Raw genomic sequence first — 17,058 nt, 5'->3', positions numbered from 1 at the left:
TTGGATTCTATAAGACTCTTTATTCAACATCTCATTTTACAGTGGCTCCAAAGGCACGGGGGTTAATACTGGGTGGATAACAGGTGCGTCTGCCTCTCCTCCTTTGGATAAAAATGGGAAAAACATTTCTGTAGGTTCCTTTCCGAGACTTATAGATATTTTTACCATGGTGGACATCTGATGAGCTTCGTAAAAGTTTATCTGTGCTTCCTCCAAGTCCAGAAGCACACCAATCACTGAGTCATTCATCTCCTCCTTCTCAAAACTGATGTTTCCCTTGATAGAGAAAATGTCTCCCCTGGATTTCTGCAGAGCCCAGTAGTCCTCCCTACCAAGTGTCTCTTGCTCTTCTCGTTTCCCTTTCTGCCTTATGACCCCCAGCATCCAGTCCTGCTGCTGGCCCACATCCACTTCCCAGTAGTGTTTCCCAGATGCAAACCCTTCCTTTGCCACCAGGACAGGGATTGTGGAGGGGCTGCTCAGGTCAGCAGGTTCACATGCAATGTCCTCAACACTTGGAGCTCCTGGCACTTGGATCTCAAGGAGTTGGCATTCAGGATTCACAGTAATGGGAACTGGAGGGGAAAATGAGATAACAGTGCTTCAGGGACCTCTATGTTCAGGGTGAGGTGGGTTGAAGCATTTGAGGATCTGAGCAGTCCTGGCATGATTTGACAAGGAATTGAAACCTTTCCCCCTAACAGGGCAGGAATCAATCTCATACAAACTAACAGGACCTTGGAGTTGTCATAGCCATGGTGTTCTCTCTTGTGGGCAATTCCAGGTGATTCCCTCCCTCTCCATACAATATAAAATTAAATAATACAATAGTCACAAGCCTCATTGCCTTCTAACCAAGCCAGGTGAAGGCCTGCTCCTATGACTCCAGCTCAGATGTTCAATTTCTAAGATCACAGCATTGTCATTTCAAGGGAACTTGGTCAAAGAATTTTTTTGTACACTCCTTCCTTTCAGTTTTACCTGCATAGCTCTGGGCTTCCCAGAAATCTGCAGAAAGGAAAGAGATGATAGGGTTTTATTATTCCATTGGCAATTGCAGACTTCTGAAACGAATGTACTGCAAAAATTACCCCCATACAATTCTTGTCACCTCTGATTCTCTATCAGTTTTGGCTTAGGTCCTCTTAACTCCACAATTCTTCATCTTGTTATCATTTTTAATGACTTACCCAGCTCAGCTTTCAGTTTACCTGCAAGGGAAAGATATTTCAGTCAATAACACTTGTTTCTTTTTATATTTTCATTATAGTTTTACAAAACAGAACAACCCTAGGGCATGAAATAGGAGAGAATTCTGGAAGCCGTAGTGAGGAACATTTTTATTCATGCTATTTACATACCAGCATCAGTGCTCCAAAGGGAGGGGCACAAAGTTGTCCTCCAGACTCCATCAGGTCTGCATTTACACAGCATTTCCTCAGATATGTCTTGAAAAACCCTTTAGTAAAGCAGGTGAGGGACATCTGAAGGACAGCTTAGATGGGATTATTCAAGGAAAATTCTAGTTTTATCTCTGGGCTTCTTTTTGCTCTCAGAAAGATATGTTCTTGTACTCCAAGTCTGGTCTGGATGTGTCTTTTAACTGCTCTCATGATAAGGATGCCTGACTTCCTGAGAAGATAAGACAGGTCTGGGTCATCCTTAGAAGGGTTCTTCTACTTTGTGCTGAGTGGCCAGGTTATTTCTGTGGGCGTTCTGGAAGCAGTTGAATCCAAAACAAGCTCCCTAATAGGCTCTGGATTTTCACACAATCCTGAAATATATTCTCCAGAAGACAGAAGGCCAAAATTATATCAGAATAAATCTGATTCTGCCTAAAAGCCTAGTGGTGGGAGCCTTTCATAAGAAGAGATTTGGGCAAGATTTCTTGACTGCTGCTTCACCAGAAGAGTTTGGAACTGACTTTTTTTCTCTCCAGGAAATGCATTAATGCTACAATGCTGCAGAGTGCTCCATCTACTTGTTTTCATGAGCTTTCTGTAGCAGATTCAAGTCAGCAGGCTGTTCTAGCTGACTGGAAGAAACTGTTGTCTATCTTGCAGCACTCCCTGCTACTAAAACCTTGGCATGTCATTCCAGTGCAGTTTCTAACTGTAATGTCACCAATTTGACTGAAGCAGCTCTAAATATTTTTTGTGGCAACTGGTTCAGAGACTGAATAAAAGACCTGCTGTCCCCTAAGCCTGTGGAGTCAGGTGCAAAAAGATGAAATAAAGTGAAAAACAAGTGCATGCAGTATGAAGATAAGTTTATATATAATATGTATTTTGTGAGGATTGCTCTGAAGGTAATGTCTACTACTTTATTCTGTTGGCTGACCATGTCAGAGGCGTGTGTTGGTGAGATGGCAATGGAAGTAGAACCTTCTTGCCAATAATTCATTACATTTTGTTGCCATGTGACAGATGGCAGCAGAGGGGCACTCTGACAAATTGGCATCTGACGCAGAAACGCGTATGAAGCAAGGGTGTGTAATTGAATTCCTCCATGAAGAAATAATTGCACCCTATTGACATTCATTGATGCTCCCTGAATGTTTATGGAGACCAAACAGTGTTTGTGAGCACAGTGAGGCGATGGGTGGTGAGTTTCAGCAGTAGTGAACTACTCAAAGCTTTCTCCATATCAGTGAGAGAGGCTCATCTCCATTAGTGCAGTCCTTTTATAGGATAAAATCCATTAGAAATCAATGGTATCCAGATCTTTATTGTGAAGTTAGGCCTGGAAAACTTGTGGCCAAGAAAAAGTAGTTTAGGCTAGTCATACAGTAAAGCATCAGGACAGCAACCATGGTGAGATTATTTTTTTTAAAGAAAAAACCAGAACCTTGTAGATGGATGTTTCACCATATTTGTTCCATTTCACAATCTGGGATGGCACTGACAAACTCATCTGAAGAATTTTATTATTGTTTCTATGCTTGATGGGATTGTAAGGTGTATATAAAGTGTGTTTTCTTACCAAAGCGGCCTTTGAGTTTGGATTTTTCTGAAAAATAAGAACATAAATAAGTGATACAAGAACTCAAGGAAAACAACAGCAACAAGAACAAGAAGCATTTGTGAAAATAACATAATAGTTACATGCCTGTTCTTTCCTTCTGGAGGTCCCTTCCAACCCCTACAAGTCTGTGATTCTGATAACAGGCAGAGCATACACTCCATTTGAAGGTAGAGAGGTAAATATCATCAATTTTCTACCATCTAATCATCTCTACTAACACATCCAAGAAGTCATTTAAACTAAAACCAAGATAATTAAATAAAGCAATTTATTCCATTGTGCCTAAACTGCATCCATCCTCAATTATTGAAGAAAATGAGATTTACCTCTTCGATTTTTGGCTTTCTCTTGTTCTAATCAGTTCAGCAGACAGAAAGAAAGGAAAAAAACACACATAAATGTGATAGTTATTGGATATGAACTTACTAAGTGGACTATTATGTTTTATATGTATGGACTTTCCATAAAGTTTCACTGTTAAAGTTGAGTAAATATTCTGAAAAAACACTCTTAATGTTATTCTGCTTTACAACTAGGACACAGAATCTACAGTGCTTAGCCTTTCCTTATTACCTTTGGATATTTTCACATGAGAATAATCCAATTCATTTAAATCCCTTGTTCAAATTAAAAAGCACTATCAAGACTAGTAATCAATCACATCAAAACCAACTGACAAACAAACAAACAAAAAATCAGACAATTCTCCATCTTTAGTGCAAAGGCATCGTATTTAATGAACAGCAAAACCATCTTACCTAACATCAACTTCAGTTGTTCATGTTCTGGAAGAGACAATACACAGACACCAATGTATCCCGTGGCAGAATGGCTCAAAAATACCAATATGCAAACTGCAAAATCACATAGCATGGTGTCCTTGGGCGTCCTTGGAGCTTGGCTACTTTCACTGCACTGTCAACTGCTTCGAGCAGGTGTAAATCCAGAGGAAACCAAATAATTCACCCGTGAATGGATCACAGTATTTTAACTGTATTAGAGGTAGATAACTGATAAAACTTGAGCAAGGTGGAAAGACAACTTATTTGTGCTGCTGGTACATTGAACACCTCCCTACAAGGACAGACAGAGCTGGAGCTGTGCAGCCTGGAGAAGAGAAGGCTCTTAGGAGAGCTGAGAGTGGCATGTCAGCATCTAAAGGAGGCTATCAAAAAGACCTGGACAGATTCTTTAGCATGGTCTGCTGTGACAGAACAAGGAAAAATCATTTCAAACCTGAAGAGAGACATTTAGGCTGGATATAGGGAAGAAGTTTTTTATAGGAGATTTGCTGAGGCACTGGAACAACTTAACGTCATTACAAATGCAAAGGGATTTTACCTTCTTCCATCGTTTTCTTCAATTGTACTAAAAAACAGAGACAAGCAGATCATTGTGTTAGCTACTCTTGTGTACGCCGCTTATTCTGCAATAGTGAATTTTAAGTGTAAATAGAAATAAGTGGGGTTAAAAGTTAAATTTAATTTAACCTGGTATATTTTCTAAGGCTCCTGGTTAGCTCTACTTTTCCAGACCAAGGGGGATATCACTTCTAATAGAGTTACACACACAAAAGGGAAGATGTATGAAGAGCTGCTGAAGTCACTTTGTTTATTTAGAGAAGAGGAGCCTGAGGAAAGACCTCATCACTGTCTAGTTATTAAAGAATCTGAGGAATGCTTCTGATGCCTTAATTATGCATGATTAGATAGGCAGTTTAACTAGGAATGATAGAAAATGTTAGTCAAATGTCAGTCCACATACAGGAATGACTAGGGCTTAATGAAAGCAGGAGCAGACTGTTTATAAAATACGTATGGAAAAAAGCTCATGCAAGATGTTTTTACACTGAGTGGTGCAGAACTAAAGTGAAAAACTAAGATATTTGTCTATAACAATTACTAAATAGTCCATCAATATTTCCTTTATTTAAATATAAATAATCCATATGCTTTACAAAGTGTCATATTCTTCATCTTCATCGTCTCTTACCTGCATTAATTGTTTTCCTGTGGTTACCTGGTTAACAACAACGAAACAAACAAAAAAGAACAAAATGACTTTTGAAGAGTAACACTGAGAGCGATCATTTCTCTGATTTCTCTCTAGTGACATGGGTAACTCTCTGGAATTGTGTCCCTAATGAATACAGAGAGGTTCTCAGACATGTAGTTGAGCTCATAGAGCAATCCTTATCAGATCTAACGTTGTCTGAGGTAAGGACACGCAATGTGTCTTACCACTTGTTCAGCCCATGCACTTCCCCACTCTTTTATTGTTCAATTTCTTGAATTCACTCATGAAATAATCACTGGTCATTTTGATTGTAAGCTTTTGTTGCAATCATGAATTTCAATATGATACTTCTGTGCACTATTTGAAAGAATGTATGAAGAAATACTTACGTTTTAGCTTAAAAAATACAACACAAATTAGGACTGCGATGGCACATAAAATTACCAGGTAGGCAACCGGCCATTTTGAAATGGAGGGGAAGAAAATATCTACAAAAATGAACAAAAAGGTGTTGTATTATATTAATGAGTTAAATAAAAGCAACTGTAACTCAGGATGTAGTCAAGGAGATGGTGAGCTTGTATTTTTCTTTGATTTTCCTAATAAAATTGCTGAAGAAGATATCTGGTACAAAGGGAGCAGTAATTCAGGGAGAGTCTTTCTGTGGGTACCAAATTTGAGATGTGGAGAAAGCTTCGAGTAGTTCATAAATCTGAAGGAATTCTTTTTTCCCCACAAGTGTGTCGCATTTCATACTGAACTGACTACAAAGCAGGAGATTTAAAGAAGGAAGAAGTCATCAGTACTGAGCAAGACTCAGTATTTCCTTCCTTCCTTCCTTCCTTCCTTCCTTCCTTCCTTCCTTCCTTCCTTCCTTCCTTCCTTCCTTCCTTCCTTCCTTCCTTCCTTCCTTCCTTCCTTCCTTCCTTCCTTCCTTCCTTCCTTCCTTCCTTCCTTCCTTCCTTCCTTCCTCCCTTCCTCCCTTCCTCCCTTCCTCCCTTCCTCCCTTCCTCCCTTCCTCCCTTCCTCCCTTCCTCCCTTCCTCCCTTCCTCCCTTCCTCCCTTCCTCCCTTCCTCCCTTCCTCCCCTTCCTCCCCTCCCTTCCTCCCCTCCCTTCCTCCCTCCCTTCCTCCCTCCCTCCCTCCCTCCCTTCCTCCCTTCCTTCCTTCCTCCCTTCCTTCTTTCCCTTCTTTCCTTCTTTCCTTCTTTCTTTCCTTCTTTCTTTCCTTCTCTCCTTCTTTCTCTCTCTTTCCTTCTTTCTCTCTTTCTTCCTCTCTTTCTTCCTTTCTTTCTCTCTTTCTTTCTCTCTTCCTCTCTTCCTCTCTTCTCTGTTCTCTGTTCCTCTCTTCTTCTCTTTCTGTCTTTCTTTCCCTCTTCCTCTCTTCCTCTCTTCCTCTCTTTCTTTCTCTCTTTCTTATTGTCTCTTCCTAAGTCTCTCCACATTCAATTTTCTGGGATTTCTTCATGCCATCCTGAAAGGGAGTTTACTTGCACACTTCTTCAAGAGCACTACCCTTCACTCTGGTTCCCATTCCAGACTGCACATTGCCTTTGTAGTTCTTTTTGGGTTCCAGCCCTGTGAGTCTTGCTTGAATCTACCTAATGCCTGTCTATTTACCCAACAAAGAAAGATGTGTGAAGTGCTACAAAGCACAGGAAAACATAAGATGGTCCACCCTACAATGATTAAAAAGTAAGGTATGTATTAATAAGAGTGAAGGTTAAAAACTGGAATAAAAATATTTGTGAGATATTGAAACTATCACCTCTCCTGAACACTTCCTTCTTTTTTTTTGCTTTTGTTTTCAGCTATGCTCTGTGAAGCCCATCTGTGCAAATCTTATCAAATGTTCTGGTAATGGTCTAGGTAATAAAATCCTGTAGAATGTGAAGCCATAACTAAGGAAAAATGTCATTTTCAAACGTACATACAGTTGGATTTTTAATTCATTTTAATTCAGCGCTGTCCACTGACATCTCTCAATGTGAACCAGGGAACACGAAGTTTTGTTAATATCTGAGTCTTTTTTTTTTTTTGAAGGAGAAAATTGGATGCCACAAAGACTGTGTAATAAACTAGAAATAAAGGTTGCAGAAGATTGCAGCTCTCGAGACCTTTTGTCCAACAGTGGTTCTGGGACTATATTTTTGGGCCAGCTCGTGACATAAAAATGGGACCCACACCATTTTTCCTATCTTTTTGATCTCACAAGTAGATGACTCTGCTCACTCACCTGAAATCAGCACTCGGGATTCGCTCATTGTCTTCAGGACATTGTTAACTACCCTGCAGGAGACTTCCATGTCAGATCCTGGTATTAGGTTCATGGAACTCAGGACACTGTACAGGCCTGAAGGCATCATCAAAACTTTTGTGGTTGATAGTTCCTTCCTGATCTGTCCTTGGCCATCCAACCAAATCACTTCAGGTTTAGGAAACCACCCATCTGCATGGCAGGTGAGGCCAATGCCCTCTTTCCTGGGACTCCTCAGGAAAATGGAAGGCACACCACCTTTAGCTAAGGAGAAAACATACTTGTAAGTTTATATTCTTATAATGTTGCCAGTGGAATCTCCCCGTATTTGGTGAAAAATATAAAAACCTCATAATATGAAGAAAATTGGTGAATTACAGGAAGCCTGTGAACAACTAGTGCAATCTGTCCATGAAAACAGAATTTATTAGAGCCTCAGGTTAGGTATTTCAAGTAAAATTTGTACTGACATAGAGAAAAAAATAAAAATAACATCATATTGTTTATATTCACGGACTCAGATGACTAAATTACAGTGCTACATAGATATTAAATCTTTGCCTCCTCTGGAATTAACTATGAAAACATCTTCAGGAGAATCTGGCTGTAATTTTTAGAAGCCACTATGCCCATTCACAAACAGGAGGGGAATCAGCTCTTTGAAAGGGTAGACAGCAGCAGGACAAGGGGAAATGGTTTTAAGTTGAGGGAAGGATGACTTAGGTTGCACGTCAGGGAGAAGTTCTTTACAGAGAAAGCAGTGAGGTGCTGGAACAGCTGCCCAGAGAGGCTGTGGATGCCCCATCTCTAGAGGTATTTGAGGGCAGATTGGATGGGGCCCTGGGCAGCCTGGTCTAGCATTAAATGGGGAAGCTGGTGGGTCTGCATGTGGCAGGGGGGTTGGAGATCCATGATCCATCAAGTCCCTTCCAACCCCCGCCATTCTGCTATTCTGTGATTTAAGGAAAATTGGATCCAGTGTAGCAGAGAAAGAAAGGAGAAATGTGCCCAATTCTAAGCCAACCACATTAATAAGAGCTACCTATGAAGATGGTACCTATTAATATACTGAAATAAAAATAAATAGGAGCATTGTCCACTGCTTTGTTTTCCTGATATGGGCAAGGGAAGCAGTGAGGTACTGGGATGAAACAAATTGATTGATATCCCAATTGACATCATCATAGAGAGAGACTGGACAATAGGTTCAATAATGGTTGATTGCAGAGTAGAAACCTAGATTTAGCTGAATAATAACAGAGCTTTCTAAACTTGCTGTCTAGGCTTCCGTTGAACCTGAAAGGAGATTGTACAACCAGATCACATAAAGATGCTTGGTGTTTGGTATCTCAAGATAAATCTGTCCTCACATAGTCAGAGACAGGCATTTATTTAGAGAAAGCGAACACAAGTCAAACATTCTTCCATGGAGAAAATTTATCAATCAAATTACATTAAAATTACATTTCTCTGTCAGTGGTGGACATACATGCTTCTGTTCATCTCCATTTCTGAATAATGTGAGAGAAGAGCCACTAACCTGCTACTTGCAGTTCGATCAGCTCATCATGGTGCTCATCATTGAAAGAGACCACACAGGTATACAATCCTTTGTCAGAACTTCTGATATTCTTCAAATGCAGAGACATGTTTCCAGTTTTAAATTCACTGTGGAAGAGTTCTATTCTGCCCTGATATCTCTCATCTTGCTTTTCATTTTTATTTTTTCCATGGTATGTGCTCACTGTTATTTTTTCAGACTGTCCATTAAATATCCACTGGACAGAGAATATCTCAGGAATGTTCTCTGCTACCACATAACAAGGCAAAATGACCCCTTCTCCAATGACTCCAGTGATGGAACTACGACGAGAAGAGCTAATAAACTGACCTGTGGAGAGTAAAAATGACAGCTGTTTTCATTTGTCCATATCATATTTTACTTGGCACTACATCAGTCAGTAAATTGACCTAATATCACTATCAACAGAAGAGAAATCTAGAACAGAAGTAGAAAACAGCATGGCAGGGTGCTTAGATGAACAATATTCCCATTCCTCAATTTTCTGAAGACGAGCTTAAGAAAGTTCACGACCGTTAAGTGGAAACTGAGACATCATGAAAAAAAAGATGAAAACTGACAAAGTCTGTCAAAGATCCAACACAGGATGCAGGATCTATAGGACAGAAAAAATGAAGGTGGGATGCAGTTTTTCAGATGGTGGTACCTGGTATCCTTTAGAAAGTGATAGTGTGTGCATCTGATCTGCCACCTCCATGTCAATCATTTAATTGAATACCTTGTCAATTAAGCTCTAGCTAATTGTTCCATTCATTCTACAGTCAAGAGTGAGTTTGTTCACTGAACACAGTAGAGTTTCTTGAACACTTGCATTTCATGACCTCAGACATCAGGACTGGTAGAAGTGACTTCAGGATACATGCTGGCTATGTGTAAAAACACAGATCACAGCCTGAATTGGTGACTAGCCCAGAGAAAGATCTTGTGTTAGCTTGATAACACAAGTAAAGTGCCTCAGCCTGCACTTCAGTCCATCCCAGGATGGACACTGTACCAGCCATCCATTCCCAGTGATAAGAGCTTGCTAGTGATTGAACCAGCTGGCTCACCCCAACAATATGAGTACCTCTCTATTTAATAGATGAATATCAACTTTCTCCTGTGTACTTTCTTCAGGATCAATAAACTTTACACAGAAGCACTGGCATTATTCCATTCCATTACGCTGTTCTCTTTTGGAGCATCCATGCTCAAAGAAGAAAAGCCTGCAGTACGCAGAATTTGGGTAATTGAGTGGAATCCTGTACACTGAGCTTTTATGTAGACATCTGCCTCTAGAGAGCTGAAGATAAACAGCTAAATCTCTGAGCTGAGCCCATACTCTCAGGCATGACATGGTTGGCTACATCTAGAAGTCTAGAGCTGAATTCCACCTGGCTTCCATTCCCTGATTGAAAGTCTGTAAGTCCCCTACTGGCTGATGTTATCTTCCAGTCTTGACTACCTTGTCAGATATCAGATTGTACAAGGGCCATTCTTGGTGTTTTTAGTTAGAAGTTAACCAAGTAAAAAAGAAATAAATTGTGTGCTCATTATTTATTTCTTTTATGTCAACCTAGGCACAATTAAAATGAAATATATTTAAAATTGAACTATTTTACCTGTAATCAAGCATGATAAGTGTTGAAAAGCCAGAACTTGAAAAGGTGTCAACATCCAAGACGGGAAACCCAACATTATCCAGGTTTCTTAATCATCAACACGACCGAAAGTAAATCTTCCAGGTGAAATTCCTGTGGGACTCCTTTGGTCTCTGCGTGTGTTCAGTGTAAAATAACAGGCATAAATGCACATGTAATATAATGAGGAAAAGTATGAACAAAGATGAAGACATTGTGTTGCATGCAGTCAAAGGCAATGACACTTGCAGAGCATCTGTCTTAACAGATCTATCAAATTTAGCTACCTATTGTAAATCATTCAAAAGCAATATGATCTTTGTCTGCTCTGTTCAGTTGTCCATGCTTACCTTTGTCTTCCAGAAACTCCATTACCTTCCTTGGCTATATTTTCAATCAGTGAGAAGTTAACATTATTTTATCTTTTGTTTGTAGCAAAAAGCTCTTTCTCTTCTTTCTCTCTTAATGAAAAACAAAACAAAACGGAACCACCTTCATGGATAACTTCCTAAGCAAAGTGTTCCTATACCAATCTCCCCGTTGACTTCCATGAGCATTTTAAGGAGAAACTTGTGATTTAACAAAGGTAACTCTTTCCAACTTCCTGCAAAGAACTTGGTTTTCAAAGTCATTGCTGAACTAATCCACACTCATCATGTACTCAGTAAAGATTAAGTGGTGTCATGTCTTTAAATCTCACTAATTGGAGACAAAACATTTCCTGCTCTCCTCCACCTTTCTGTGTGGTTTTCTTTTTCTCACATTTCCAGTAACTGATAAAAATCAAGTCAGAGGGAGGCATTCCCACCCGAATAACAATGCAGCTACAGCAAGCAGGTTCATGTCTGTCAGTGCATTCCATTAAATCTACAGCAATTAATTCCAGTATCATTGTAAATGCAGGAGATTTTCCTTATGGTTGTAGAAAAAATATAATTTCTTACCTGAATAGAACGAACCTTAAGACTTATGTAAGGGATATGGTAGTTTTGAACCTTTGTCCTTATATCTTTATTACCAGGGAAACTTGTGATTGCATTTTTGACGTCCAATAGGATAGAGAGGCTTGACCAGACTGATTGGGAAAAATGTAAATGTCAGAATTCATGCTGAAAGACAAAAATATCATCTTGCCTCCCGATCCATTTCCATACACTGGGGCAAACAAGGTAGAGATATTCCTCCTCATTCCCCTGTGCAAACCAGCTCTCTCTTCAACCAGCATTTAGCCAGAAAGCGCTGCAATAAGACTTACAAGTATATAATGAACAGATTGTTAGGTATATTGTTATTAGTATGTTTTATTTTGTTTTTCCTATCACATATTTGAATGTTGAGCTCTCTTTGTTGACATGCCTAGATCTTGGAAGTGTGTTTTCTCATGTAATACTTTTTATGTTCCATTCAAGATCTGAAAACAACCACATTGGAAGTTTACTCATTTTTGGACTTCGGTGATTCTGATTTTACTGGATTTTTTTTTTGTTTTCTTTTTTCTGTTGGTTTGTTTGCTTTCATTTATTTATTTATGCATTTATTCCTTAAGCAAAAGCATGGCTGTGGAAATCAGGATTCTGAACATAAAGCGTTCCAGTCTCCTTCACCTTTCTGGCTTTTTAAGCTACTCTGATCGTTTTTAACCAAATCAGATCTAGCGGTAGAGTTCAGAAACAAAAAATTTCTGTAAGGTCTATGAAAAGAGTTGTTCCCAGGGAAGGTCAAGGATTTCTGCTATCACAAGGGAATTAATGAGGCAGGGCTACAACCAGGATTTGAATAAATCTGGTGTAATTAAATCATTGCGTTTCTAGCTTACTTCAATTTCCTACTTGGTCTCTGACTTCTATATTCATATTTCTGATTACAAATCATTCTCAAGGATAACGGACTTAGGCAACTACTGATTCTGGTTTCTCTGTCTCCTGTTGATGCTGTTTTCCATTTTAATGCAGTAATTGCCAGAAAATCATAATAGCATATGAATTGTTCTGCAAAGGTATGAAAGTGGTTGAAACACAAACGTGTTGCTGCACGTTGGACCCAGGTGTGTAGGAAAATCAAACCTTCAGGTATCTCCTGCAATCCTTTGGACCAAAGGGCAGTAATTTCCTAGGGTTGAAGTTCAGTCTTTCATATTTGTCAACTTCAGTGAGCAAGCCACTGAAGTCCACTATCTGTATAAGTAGGGAAAATGAAAGCACTTGTGTTCAGGGAATGCAAGACAACTGCAAAGTGACAAAGATTCTTCAGTTCTGCAATACAAGCTGTATTTAAAATGGATCATTTGGTTCATGCCATTCAGGTAAGGAATGAAAGCCTGGTTGAAACAATGCTGTGTGCTCACAAATGTGAGGTCTGCATGAGTATCGAGGTGGCTGTTTGCCCTTTACATTCCCCAGGGAATGGTTTCAGCCCTGGATTAAAATGGCTTCTTTCTCGTCTAGATAAGTGGGAGTACATTTTGGAATTCTGCATGCAGCATTTTAAACAATTTGCTAAAGGTTGTTTAAGCTTCTCTCTTTCTGATACTTTAATGTAAGTATGAACACAATCTTCTTTCTTAAGAATGGATGAGGCATAACTCTAATCTATGATTATAGTTCTACATCAGAAGCTACCAGCTAGCAGAGTCTTCCTTAAAGTCTCTGAAATGCTCATTTATTTGCTGAAAATTCGCTTGAAAGAGAGTTTCCTGAAACTTTTCTCATGACTGGGCTTGTGTTGAGGGCTTGTGTTGAGGTCTGGGTTTGTCCAGAGTCGAAAAGTAAAACTGAGAAGACTCTCTACAATGATTACTGGTGTTAGTAACTAGAATATGTTCCAAAATAATGACAATATCTTCTTCTTTCAGATGCACTAGAAACTGAGTTGGGTAAGTGGTTTAAAATCTTTGTTTTCTTGGAATATGTACTGCTGCTTTAGGTAACATCACGCCATGGATAAAATCACAGTGATGGCAATAACTGCACATCAGAAGGAAGCAGAAGACAGGCTTACAATTACCCAACTGTGCATGAGATTCACAAAACCCTTCTGTCTCTTTTCCTTCTGCAGCTTCCTGGAGAGCTCAGGACAAAGCAGGTAAGCAGACAGGAGAAAAGACAGGAAAATGGTGCACTTCTCCGTCCAAATTCTCCTGAAATGGCAATGCCATGATCTTAGAGATCAGGCAGCTGAGCTGGAGTCACAGGAATAAGCCTGAATGAGCTGAAGTCAATGGCATAAGCCTTCACTGGATAAAATGAAACAAGGTTTGGATGAGACAATTGGAAATACTGAGAAAAGGAGTTGCAGAATTGTGTTGTTGTAAGGTATTACAACTATTAAGAGAATGGATGGAGAAATGGAAAAGTAAAAGAAACCATGTGAAGAGTGAGAGAGTCACCTGGATTTGCCCATGAGAGACTTCATGTCCATGACAGCTCCAAGGGCCTGTACCTGTGGGCTCCTACATGTCTGTTGCTTGCTTTCTTTGGGGGAAATGTTAAAAGCTTTGAAACCCTGAAGTAATTTGACCAATCTTCCCCTGAAGATAGAGGTCCCAGAGGCTCACTGGATCATTTTTGTTTTCTCCTCCAGTTCCCCCTACTGCAAACAATGAATGCTGACTCCTCAACCTCCAAGAGTCAGGCGCTCCAGATGTTGAGGACAACGCATGTGAACCTGATTGCTTGAGCAGCCCCTTCATAGTCCCATCCTTGTGGGGAAGGAAGGGTTTGCAGCTGGAAAATAATTCTGGCGAGTCATTATCATGTCCAGATTACTTGGCTATTCTTCCTGGTCTTTGACTTGTTTATTCAGACTTTTAATTAAAACCATTCAACTGTGTAATGGACTCAGGCAACCCACTTTTGCATTAAGGGGTAGTTATTCAAGTCTGTGCTGTAAGTCCAGTCGTGTCTGAGTGGACTCACATGGCCACTCTTAAGGAGCCTTGTTCTATTCCATGAGAGCTCTCATGGCTAGTGTAACGAATCATGCTGTTTATTTCAGCAACAGATCACAGATTCGTTTGGATCACCTGTGATAATTACAGTGTCAGCAGCACATGTGCAGGAACCAAGAATGTGAAAGGAAAAGAAAAAGGGAATTACTCTATAGGGATTTCTAAGTTTCATGGGGAAGTACTCTGTACAGCCAAGTGCTGTCTCACCTGAGATGTGTCCCTAAAGGGGAGAAAGGGAAGATTCTGCCTGTAGAATGAACCCAGAAGCCAGCAATGTCCTCCTGAGTTGTCTACAATGGTGTTTTGTCTGAATTCCTTCTCTTCTAGGACATTTTTACAGGATTTTTTTCCCCTTTCATTTAGGCTTGTTTAGCAAAAAAGAAAACCAACCAAACTACACACATTTGTTTAAGAACAGATAAATTAGTTTGCCAAAAGGACTTCATGTGTGCTTGTTCTAAGATTTTCCAGTTTAGCTTTGCTTGGTATGTGAATTGTTTTGCGTGATCCTTGCTTCACTGAAGCCACAACGACCACTTTTTATCTATCCCAATAGTATGTACTGGGAGCTCCCTTGTATCCACCGGGTGTTTCATGTAAATTTGTTTTGAGTTATGGTGTAGCAAGATAAAAAGTTGTTCATTATGGCGCAACAAACTGGAAATTTGCCAAATGGGGGAAAAAAGCTGAAGGTAGTCCAAAATTCACTGTGAAGAATCTAAAGCGGAAATAAGGAAGTAGGTGGTCATACAGCACCATGAGATGCACCACGTATGCCCAAAGAGACACCAGCATACATTAAAAAGCTCTTGAAAAAATAATGAATATGTACATCATTTCTGGTAAAAATGTTGCATGTCTTTACTGTTTAAATGTTGAACCTGAACTCCAAGAGTTTCAAGCATGCTTTATCTGCCAAGTTGCCCGGTATGTGTCCTGAATTAAAAGGAATGCCTGCTTTTTGACACTGCATTTGAGTTAGAGTGTTTTCTTCCCAGACTTTCTGATGATAGAAGGGAGTTGTTGAGGTGGACTTGGGAGGAATACTCAGAAAGAAAGGATTAAAAGTCTGGCTGGTTGATGCGCCTGTCTGCCTAGGTGCTGCACAAGATTCCTTTTTGCCCCTCCAACATCTTTCTGAGCTGCGAGGTGTCGATATTAGAAACATTGACTGCACATTATTTTGTTAGCACACATCTGCACAGAGATTGTACAAACTTACCTTCCTCTGCAGGGGTATTTCCTGCAAAAGATCAAAAGCACTTTCAGTCAGTGCAAAGCCCCTGGGTTACGAAGGAAGGAAGGAAGGAAGGAAGGAAGGAAGGAAGGAAGGAAGGAAGGAAGGAAGGAAGGAAGGAAGGAAGGAAGGAAGGAAGGAAGGAAGGAAGGAAGGAAGGAAGGAAGGAAGGAAGGAAGGAAGGAAGGAAGGAAGGAAGGAAGGAAGGAAGGAAGGAAGGGAGGGAGGGAGGGAGGGAGGGAGGGAGGGAGGGAGGGAGGGAGGGAGGGAGGGAGGGAGGGAGGGAGGGAGGAAGGAAGGAAGGAAGGAAGGAAGGAAGGAAGGAAGGAAGGAAGGAAGGAAGGAAGGAAGGAAGGAAGGAAGGAAGGAAGGAAGGAAGGAAGGAAGGAAGGAAGGAAGGAAGGAAGGGAGGAAGGGAGGAAGGGAGGAAGGGAGGAAGGGAGGGAAAAGAAAAAAAAAGAAGAAAAAAGAAAAAAAGAAAAACGAGAAAAGAGGAAAAAGGAAAGAGGAAAGAGAAAGAAGGAAATAGAAAAAAAGAAAAAAGGAATAAAGGAAAAAGAAAAAAGAAAAAAGATAAAAGAAAAAAGAAAAAAAGAAAAAGGAAAAAAGAAAAAAGAAAAAAGAAAAAGGAAAAAAGAAAACAGAAAAGTGCTTTTCCTAAAATTCCTTTGTGACTGCTTGCAAATAGAGGTAGTTGACAAAAATCACTCTTTCACCACCTTTACAGTGGTGTTGCTCTCACAGCAGATCCGGCAGATGGCAGAGCCGTGGAGATTCATGCCAATATTAACTTGAATGGAAGACACACGCAGTCTTACAAACTGGCTTCTGAGATCCTGCATTAGAGGTTGAATACGGTGCAGTCGAATAAGGCATAGACATTATTTTTTTACTACTCTGTGCACCATAACTCTTACCTTCAGAATTGTCAGGAATGAGTGACCCTAGAGAGGAAATAAAGAAGAGCAGAGGTTGGTGTTCTTGTTCCTGTGCCCATCCAAACAAAAAAATATTAGTTGAAAAATTCAATGTGCTCGTTTCAGTTGAACACCCAGGATGGATTCTCAGCTCCACGAGTGATTTATAGAATCATAGAATATCCTGAGCTGGAAGGAACCCACGGGGTTCAGTCCTTTTTGACTGCTAAGACAGAGCATTCATTCAAATTCGACTTAGCACCAACGAAAGCTCCCAGAATCCATCTTCCCTCTTCCCCTTTCTTTTGATCTGCCCTGGGAGAGAAGAGCTGCCTCCTTGAGCTGCCCTTTGATGGCAAATGGGTGTGTGGGCCTGGATTCACTTTCCCTTACAAAGATATTCAGAGGCTTAGGTGTGCCAGGGGCACACAGACAGCTGCACAGATCTTCTTAGAAGGCAAA

General features: G+C 40.2%; 1 protein-coding gene across 1 annotated transcript; it reads right to left on the bottom strand.

The window, feature by feature from the left end:
* Window positions 1–36: 36 nt before the first annotated feature.
* On the bottom strand, window positions 37–15,807 carry LOC125685573 (butyrophilin subfamily 2 member A1-like). The gene is made up of 12 exons (XM_048928703.1): window positions 10,479–15,807; window positions 8,836–9,186; window positions 7,275–7,559; window positions 5,430–5,528; window positions 5,017–5,043; window positions 4,366–4,392; window positions 3,783–3,809; window positions 3,351–3,377; window positions 2,983–3,009; window positions 1,191–1,211; window positions 982–1,008; window positions 37–575 (listed from the first exon to the last, which is right to left on the bottom strand). Exons 1-12 carry the CDS (start codon window positions 10,552–10,554, stop codon window positions 37–39), a joined length of 1,533 nt encoding a protein of 510 aa, XP_048784660.1. The 5' UTR covers window positions 10,555–15,807.
* Window positions 15,808–17,058: the final 1,251 nt, after the last annotated feature.

Source organism: Lagopus muta, chromosome 28 (genome assembly GCF_023343835.1).
Source record: "Lagopus muta isolate bLagMut1 chromosome 28, bLagMut1 primary, whole genome shotgun sequence".
NCBI classification, from domain to species: Eukaryota; Metazoa; Chordata; class Aves; order Galliformes; family Phasianidae; genus Lagopus; species Lagopus muta.
This window is presented reverse-complemented; position numbering and strand designations above follow the sequence as displayed.

What these genes read in the sequence shown, in the direction of transcription:
- LOC125685573 (XM_048928703.1), bottom strand. Translation starts at nt 10,554, where the DNA reads ATGTTGGGTTTCCCGTCTTGGATGTTGACACCTTTTCAAGTTCTGGCT. An exon ending in TGTATTTTTTAAGCTAAAAC is followed by an intron (nt 5,044 to 5,429) that starts GTAAGTATTTCT and finishes GTTGTTAACCAG; the next exon opens with GTAACCACAGGAAAACAATT. An exon ending in CAAACTCAAAGGCCGCTTTG is followed by an intron (nt 1,212 to 2,982) that starts GTAAGAAAACAC and finishes TTTCCCTTGCAG; the next exon opens with GTAAACTGAAAGCTGAGCTG.